At 42.4% G+C, this 9,387-nt stretch overlaps 1 protein-coding gene across 1 annotated transcript; it reads right to left on the bottom strand.

Moving 5' to 3' along the window:
- Positions 1-641: 641 nt before the first annotated feature.
- Positions 642-2,972, bottom strand: rxfp3.2b (relaxin family peptide receptor 3.2b). Its single transcript, XM_004067696.5, has one exon. The coding sequence runs from the start codon at positions 2,296-2,298 to the stop codon at positions 1,117-1,119; it is 1,182 nt and encodes a 393-aa protein (XP_004067744.1). The 5' UTR covers positions 2,299-2,972; the 3' UTR covers positions 642-1,116.
- Positions 2,973-9,387: the final 6,415 nt, after the last annotated feature.

Here is a 9,387-nt window from a genome sequence, read left to right as displayed (position 1 = left end):
GTCTAACAACAACATCAGCGCCTCTGCTTCTGTCTTTATCTGAGCGTCTGTGTGCTCTGAATGTTAACTTCCTCTGGCCCAATTATTCCAAATCTACCTTCCGGTTAAGAACCTTTCATTTTAGTTTGATCAGAGTTTATTTACAGACCATTGTTTTCTATCATTTCTCACTCAAACCTCACAATAGCCGCATATGATTGCAGTCAGGAGCACGTATGCTATGCTTTCATGAATAATGACACAAAAATGCCTTATTTTCACAGCAGTCTTCATGCAGCATGCAATGACATTACTGTGGGATTTTCCAGTAAACAACTGCTGCCAGCTCCAGAAAACCCTGCCAGAAAAGAGAAACTGCTCATATTTCAAAAGATTGGCCTGGTTAGAAAACGGTGCAAATTTGACTCCCAATTTAAGTTATTAATGCTCAATCTGCAGCTGTCTGAATCTCCTGTCTGCATGTCAGCAGGCTGAGAGCAGAAAAGCTATTTCCTCTGGTGTCCGTGTTCTACTTACATCCTAGCAGATCTGCTGCGACTTCACCTGGATCCAGAAAGTTCTCTGAAGGTCAGCTTCATCTCCTCTAACTATACACGGCTTTTACATGCAATATTGCTTTAAAAAGAAGAAGCAAGTGTGTGTGTTTTCAGTTTGTTTTACTGTTTGTTCATCATTCACAAGCCTTTTCCCAGACAGCTGCAATGTTAAGGGAGCGATTTTCCCAAGAAAACCATAAATCTTTTTAATCATTCATCATTTTTGCTTTTTTTTAAATCTCATTTTCATTGTTTTTTAATCAATTTGAAATAAAGAAACTCAATCTCCACATAATCTTTTTTAGTCAATAATGGATTAGATTTAATCTGCCACATCTGTACAGAACAAACACTGAAGCACAGACACACCGAGTGGCAGAGAGAATGTCCACGCCACTTTGCTGCATGTCAGACACAGAGAGCGCCAACAAAAGGAGTCCCCTGCCGCTCGTCAATATGTTGTCTTTAAACCCAGGAAAAGATGGGATTGTACGCGCCAGCAGAGAACAGCTGCACCTCATAGCCAGCAGCTCCAGATCAATACAAGCTCAGCAGTTTGAGGCTTGGCTTATCCTTCCAGTCAGACATCCATCTGGACCAGAACCAGGACAGGTGGCGCCTCAGCCACTTTGGTTTTGCGTCGCAGCAGGTGAGTCACGCTCCGGAAGGATGGCGTGGCGTGGAGGAGAAGTTCTTTGAGGCCGGCCCGGAATTCCTGGCGAATGAGACAGTAGAGGACGGGGTTGAGGCAGCTGTTGGTGTGTGCCAGGCACACGGTCAGCGGGAAGGCGTAGGCCTGCACGTTGTAGAATGCCTTGCTGAATGGCACAAGGTCAAACTTGATGAGTACCCCCCACAGCGTCAGTGCCTGATTAGGCAGCCAGCACAAAAAAAAGGACAGAACCACAATGGCGATGGATTTGGTGACCTTGGAGCGCCGGTTCTGCCGGCCCTGCTTGACCTCTGGGTCTGCCGCTCCTACTATGCGCCTGGTGAGGATGATGCGCAGCAGAAGGAGGTAGCAGACGGTGATTATGATGAGGGGGATCAGGAAACCCAGCAGCACCTTCTGCAGCTGGTACAGACCCAGGAGAAGCTGTGGATCCCAGCTGCCCGAGTCTGGGAATCTCACCAGGCAGAGCTCCTCATCCGACACCTCGACGCTGGTGGAGTAGATGGCATGGGGCAAAGTGGCCAAGATGGAAACAGCCCAGATGCCCAGGCTGGTCCACTTGGCCCTGGTCGCTGCTGCCCGCCGGCTGTGCATCTTCAAAGCGGAGGAGATGGAGTAGTAGCGTGCCACACTCATGGCCGTGAGGAAAAAAACACTGGCATACATGTTCATGGTGGTCACCGAGCTGATAATCTTACACATAACTTTCCCAAAAGGCCAGCGGAAGTCCAGGGCGGTGTCCACGGCCCAGAAGGGCAGAGTCAGAACAAACTGCAGGTCTGTGATGGCCAGGCCCATGACGAAGCAGTTGATGGACGACTGCTTCTGCCTGTGGCGGGAGTGGAGCAGGTACAGAGCCAAAGAGTTCCCCACCAGTCCCAGCGCGCAGACAATGGAGTACACGCACGCAATCATCACGCGCACCACCACGCTGGAGCTGTCTCCCTGGAACTCCATGATGGACTCCCTGCTGAGGAGCTGCAGCCAGCAGTGCAGCGACAGGTTGTTTCCTGAGGAGTCCTCCTGGAACATCTGCTGCTGGCATGACTCTGGAGCCACAGTTTGGACAGCACTCTCATTCTGCTGCATGGCTCCTCTGGCAGCTGCTGCGCTACAGACACAACTTTCTCCGCACCTGCAGCCGCCCTGCGCTGAAAAGCTCCAGCTGCGCCATCCTCCGATCAGATCTGCGCCAGTCTGCCGGCTGCGCTCAGCGCGCCGCGTCCGTTTATAGCCTCTGCGAGCACGCGCAGCAGCGCTCTGCGCGCGATCCTCGGCAGGCAGCTGATTGGAGAAGAGGGAGGGCTACAAAAACTCCGTCTTTCCGGGTCTTAATATCGTGGCATTGCTATTCTTTACCTGTGGAGGTATAAACACATTCTGGGAAAAGTTCTGCTTTTGGTATTCTTCCAAAATTGCAATGACAGTTCATTTAGACGCAAAAAATGTTTTATTCGGGGTGGTATCATCTAATAGACGAGAAAATATGGTTCTTAATGTCCTGATAATGCAAGGAAAGTTTTATATTCACAAAAATAAATATTTGAAGACCAAACCACTTTTTATTACATTTAATAAAGAGCTCTGTTTTTATTTTCAATGACTTCACTATATGAAAAAGAAGAATGGCTTGAAATAACTTAGTTTTTGTCAAAAATACAACCTTAATGAGTATCCCTAACCAATGTTAAACTTTTTGGATGGATCTATGTTTTTTTTATTTTATTTATTTATTTTTATTTTTGTGTGTGTTATGTTCATTCGTTTTTTCTATTTTTTATTTTTTATGTTTATATGTTATGTTTGGCAATGGTGATTGCTATTCTAGGTAATGTTGATTATATAGCTACTGTTCGTTATGTTATGTATGATACCTCAATTGTCTATAAAGTTTAAAAAAAATATATCGTGGCATTGCTTTAAATACGAACATTTTCTTTTTGTTTATTATTTTAAAGAGAAATAAAGTGAAAAATGGTTTATTGACAAAAAAATTAACTTTCGTCTTTCTGTTGCTCTTTCAATTATACAAAAACATTTGTATGTTGTATTGTTTTGATAATTGGTTTGTGGTAAACCAACAAACAAACAAACACATCTTTGTTGTATTGTTTGCAACAGAGAATTTATACAAAAAAATAAGAGTCTCCCTCTGATGCACGGCATCACATTTTTACTTCAGAGTTTAAAGTCAGATTGATTGATGACTAAAAGCATGTGACTTCTGCGGTCTTCAGTGTTTTTACCACACAGACCCCTCACTAACTCCAGAGGGGTATTCCAGAAAGCAGGTTATGCTAGCTCCCACGGTAAGTTTGAGGCTAAGGAAGTTGATAACCTCAGCTTTCGGTTCCAGAAATGGAGGTATGTTCAAGGGTATGTCAAGTTGCTATAGCAACTCATGCTCTAAACATAACCTGGTCTGGAGCAGGTTTAGTTGAAGGTTAGTTTGTTTTCAGAGAGGTGAAGCAGCATGGCGTGTCCATTTGAAAATTATTTAGTGGATGAAGCTCAGATAATACTTTTTCCACTGTGAGAGGGTGATAAAACCATATGGATGTTGGAAAAATATTTTTTTTTACTTTGATCTAACTTAATTATTTGCTTCAGGTAAGATAAATCATTTTTTTGTTAAATCAGCTTAAAAATAAAACGTCGTTTTCAGACAATTATTTTCCTTTCATTCAAATTAATTCAATTAAGTAGGTGTAACTTTGGGGCTGCTGTTAGATAGGCACCGCAAGGGATTGTGGGATACCATTCCCTTTGCCTGTCTGGACGTATTTGGGTTTAAGTGTTGGTTTTTGACCAAATGTGTTTAGCTGTTTTACAGTGTTTTGCCGTGTTATTTTGTCCTACTATGCTGAAGTGTCTGCACCATGAGTGAGAGGGAAGAGGAGGATGATGAGTTTATATAGCACTCATAATGACAGCAAGCACTTCAATGAATTCATGCACTCTGTGCATTTTTTCCAGTCCTTTTTATTATTATAAAAATGAGTATATGCCGGCTCAAGTTATATATATATAACAAGGAAAATGGAAATAAGATCAGAAACTCTTGCGTTTACTTTGTCCGTTCTTTCTCTCCAAGCAGAAACTCTATTTTGCTGATGATGCAGCCGTGTTACTTTTTGATGGACGTATAATCTTCATACGCCGTCATTAAAATCTCAGACTCCGTCTCACTGAAGTATAGCGCTTTCTTTTTTTCTTCACCACGCATTTCCATGGTGACTCCAGAAATCGGCGATCCATTGAGAATGTATTTATGTACTTGACGTAGTGCACGTGCATTAAGATTAACCCAGGGTTACCAAGTCGAGCGTAATTACGTTAATTCATATCCGGTCTTTTGGAACCGACATACCCAGAGTAAGCAAGTTCAGGCGGATTTCAGCCAGAGTTCAGGGTTAAACTTAGGGTAGTTTAAACATGCTTCCTGAAATACCCCCCTGGCTCCTCCTCTCAGGTTAATGACTGTGGATCCAAAAAGACAAACGTGCCTCCTCTTTGCACAAACTGCTGCATCCAAAAGGCTGTAAACTCTTCTTCCAATCAGCTGCTTTTGTTTCTGTTAATCTGTTTGACGTAATGCCTGAAGTTTTTCTGGGTTCTGTTTCCATCCACACTTTGCCTGAAAGTTACACCGCACTGAAAAACACGGAAGAAATTAAAAGGATTAAAGAAGAAGAAAAACTTAATCTGCCCACTTTTGATCCGCCCACTTCTTGTCATTTCAACAATCCCCAAAGCTGCAAGTTTGCAGGAGGTGACAGTGTGTCTGCTTCAGCGTGCTAAGCAGTGCTTGATTAGGAATGAGTCTGCAGACGGCTCAGAAAAAGCCAACATTTCACATTTTATCTGCAAAAAGCTATAATTCCTCTGCAAAGCACACCTTCAGATGCAAGGAATACAGATGAAACTGACAGTAATTACTTTAGATGTGAGTGAACCTGACGTGCATGACACTAAATCCATACATTTGTTATCTTTGACACTAAACAGGATGATAGAAATGGTTTCAGCAGTTTCCCTGCTCGGTCAAATGACAATAATCTTATTCACAAAAAGTTTGGACTCATTCATCTTTCCTTTAAAGGCCTGAAATCTTCCCTAAAGCTCTTTCCACTATTGCCATTTAACGGGAGGGAGCTGCAAAGTCACGAACTTTCATGAAGGTCAGGAGAAAGGCTGGTGTTACAGCTACAGGCCAACTCTGCTGGGAACACAGTCCGTGGTCACAGAATGACCACATTCACTGAGATTTGATCCAAACCGAAGGGAAGCTTCTTCCTCAGTATCCACAGGAACCCTCTGAGCCTCCTGTTCTGAGCGCGGTCGCAGTCGTGAGGCAGCAGCAGGTCGCTCTTCTCTTGGTTCGAGCTGTCACCACCTACAGAAGTCTTTCTCTTGGGGAGTTTTTTGGTCCCTCATAGAGTTTGAAGTTTGAACTTGGACCAAAGTTCTGCAGCTGGACACTCACATGTGGACCTCCAACATCAGCTGAAACAAACAAGAGAAAACAAGATTTTGATTAGATTTGGTATCAAAAAAATTTGTAAACAAAACCTGAAATAGATGAGGTTGGTGGGGATTTGAACCATCGACTGTACCAGAGAACTGGACTGAGTGAGTGTGATGTCATCCATAGAAAATGGTTTATTCTGGCTTCAACCCAATGAAGTCAATTCAGTTGTCATTTTTCCATGAAACGGACGCCACCATGTTGGAACCAGACGTCAGTGAGCAGTGAGTCATCGTTTCTATGGCAACCACTCTCACCAATCATGGGGGAGCTTGTTGGAAGGCCACACCCCTACCACTTGAAAGGGGGCTACACAAAATCTGTCAAACGTTTAAACCGTTGAATGTGGGGGTCAGTAGGCTCCACCTATGTTTTTTGAGGCATCTGATTGGTTAGTTTTAACTTGAATAACTTGAACTACAGCAAAAAATGTCATGAAACAAAAGGATTATTAAGATGATGTTAAGAAAAACGAGTTAGAGCAAGGATTGTTTTTCCGAACAATAGAGTGACTGAGTGACAGCTATTTATTTCTCTATAGGAGTCTATGGAACGCCAAGGGGGAGGGGTCACCCAGTCCAGCTCATGCGGACACCTGCCAACCAGAAGCCTTCCACATGTTTGTGTGAGATTTAATGTCAAATAGTCATGAAAACGATATGTTTCATAACTTGTAGATTTCTGGAAACGTTCTGCTCAGTGTCTCTAAAACAAAAGGTCATCCATTGCCCTGAGCTGCTGTTAGACGTCGCAAAGATGAACAAATAAACAGGAAGTGGAGGAAGTTTCTGAGGAGAGGCATTAAAGCCAGGCAGGATTTATGGAAAAAAACCTAAAGTCTCAGAAGTCCCACCCTGATGAAGGCAGGATGGACTGCAAACATTCCTCTTTTTGGGGGAATGGTGATGCTGATGGTGGGGGCGGGTGATTAGATTAGATTAGATTAGTTTATTAATCCCACGAATGGGAAATTTCCTTGTCACAGTAGCATGGAGTTTGGCACAAGTATGTACAGACAGTAATTAACAAATACACATTTTGAAACAATATATACAAAAATAAGAGTGTTCTGAAATAATAAACAGGGAAAGCTCCTCTGATGATGCTCCTCTCTTTCTGCTAGTCAGAGTATTGACTGAGCTGTTCTGCATGTAAACAGTCCCTTCTCTCTTCATCCCAGATGACATGCACTTGACTCAGCTGAGCAGAGGAATGCCTCACACCTGAAACACACCTTCACAGAGACATAACGTGAAAACACTGCCGGTTTAGAGGGAATGAGTGACGGTATGGTGGAGGAAAAAGAGCCATCATGAGACCAAACCCCCGTCTGCAGAGGAGGCTCTGGACAAACAACCTGTTATTGATTATTATTGCAGTGTGGAAGATGAACAATTCCAGATTCTAATCGGCATGACTAATATTTGATGGACGCTACCCTCTGCTCCATGTTTCTGTCGTCTGACTGCCCCTGACGTGACGTGCCGATCAAAGCCTGCAGAACCTGTAGTGACATCTACACATTTCTAGAGTGTCTTTTCCATTCCGGGCTGGTTCATGAAAAGCCAGCAGCTGTCTTTGTTTTCCTGAATCTCTGTAAAAACACTGATGGGAAGAGTCTTTTCTCCTGCTCAAAACATCAGTCAATTTATTATTCATGGAGATTAAATGTGACCGATGTTGAGGTGGATTCTTGTCGTCTCTCAAAGTCCTGGTCATCTCCTGGCTGGACGATGTCCTTCATTGTTAGGAACTGTCCTGCAGAAGCAACTCTTCATGCATGTGAAGCATTCCAGGAGAATGATCTCAGGAGGATGTCTCAGAATATTAAATGTCTCACTGCAGATGAAGGAAAAACCATCAGTTAATCTTTAACTGCATGGCACCGGAGAAAGGTGAGACCATGCGGCAATCAAGATCAAAAATCAAATGCTTTATATTTTATGTCTCTCATAAACCCTTTTTTATGTGAATAACTAAGTCTAGATTGGTGGTAAAAAGTTGGTTTCATTTATACAGGTGACGTTTTGACGTCGAGTCATGACACCTGGACTTAGAGTCTTCTTTCATCACCCTTGTGCTATCTTAGATGACCCCACCCTTACATTGACGTGTTCTCCCTACTCTGACAAAGGTGGAGAAAGGTGGAAAGATTTCATGTAATCCATGGACACCAGTAAGGTTCACAAATCATGAAAGAAAAAAGGTTCAGCACACTGTCTAGTGGGTCTAGATGACCCAACTCCCAATGTTAAAGTGCCTAGGATAGCACAAGGGTTACACGTTTCAGTGCTCATCCAAGTGTCTTCATTAGTCAGACAGTACTGCGCTTTGCAGTCCTTGTCAGGATAATTCACTATCAAACTTTATATTTCACTGACCATTTTAAAACGTCTGTATCATCGTCAGGTACAACACCGGCGGAGGCGTGCTGCAAGGCTGTTACTGAGGAGATGCCAGGTATGAAGGTACACTGGTAAGTGTTAATGACATATACAGTACAGACCAAAAGTTTGGACACACCTTCCCATTCATTTAAATGAGAAGGTGTCTCCAAACCTTTGGTCTGTACTGTAGATTGTCGGTAAAACAGTGAGAAGTGGTGTGGATCATGTTAAAAATTGTTTTAATGAGCCTGAATTCATCCCACCACATTTCAATGAGTTGTGTGTTGTTATGGTATTGTTTTACAGAATTCAAATTAAGAAACTACAAGGTAGCTTTTGGGATGACGTCACAGTAGCACCGTGCGCGTGCCGCATAACGAGACTCAGAAAAGCATGTAAGAAGTGTTTTCAGCGATGTTAAAATATAGGTTCTAACAAATAAACAGTTGGATCCTTTTTTTTTGTTTGATAACACAACAATCCTTGCTTTACATTTGACCGCGGCTCATCTGTTGCTTCATTCCTACTGTGTTTAAATCATGTCACCACCGGCTACGGTGGCCGTTTTGGTTTAGTTGTTGCGCTCAGAGGACAAATTGTTTTCAGACTGAGGACACTCAGAGCAAACCAAAGCTCATTCTGATTGGAAACGGACCAAGACCACCTCCAAAAATGGGTTCAAGAGCGGTTCCTGGTCCCTGACCAGGGTCAGCTTTTGTCTGTTTAGCTTTGATACCAAAAATTATTTTACTTTATTAATAAATCTTTTAGCATGAATAAATCTGTCTGAAAGTTGTTTTTTTTTTAACATTTTTGTCTCTATTTATTTATTTATTTCTAAGCTGCTTTCCGCTGTCTGTGGTCAGGCTGGGCTATGGTGTATGAAACACAACTTACAACAACTTACCCCTCCCTCCACTCGCTCCACTTCCCCAACATGACCCTCAGTTCATCATATTGAAATTGCTGTGTCAATAAGTAATTTAAGAATGCTTGTCATGTCTTCTAAGGTTTTTGTTTTTTGGTTATTTTATGTTCAGGCCTTTGAAATCCTTCACTCTGTAATGAAAATAAAATGAAATAGATTAAAATAAAATAAAATAAATAAAGTTTGATGTAATGAGACTCATAAGAAGGAGGATCTAAGGGCAGGGTTGTCCAGAGTCTGTCTATTTTAGTTTAGCAATCAGCTATTTTATATTAAATTTTATATATCTTATGACAGATTCTATGTTTTTGTACAGTTATTGGTGTTTAACCCAT

Source organism: Oryzias latipes, chromosome 4, assembly GCF_053564925.1.
Source record: "Oryzias latipes strain Hd-rR chromosome 4, Olatipes_Hd-rR_3.1".
Taxonomy (NCBI): domain Eukaryota; kingdom Metazoa; phylum Chordata; class Actinopteri; order Beloniformes; family Adrianichthyidae; genus Oryzias; species Oryzias latipes.
This window is presented reverse-complemented; position numbering and strand designations above follow the sequence as displayed.

Bases quoted from the DNA above. Each gene is read 5' to 3' on its own strand.
- rxfp3.2b (XM_004067696.5), bottom strand. From the start codon at position 2,298: ATGCAGCAGAATGAGAGTGCTGTCCAAACTGTGGCTCCAGAGTCATGC.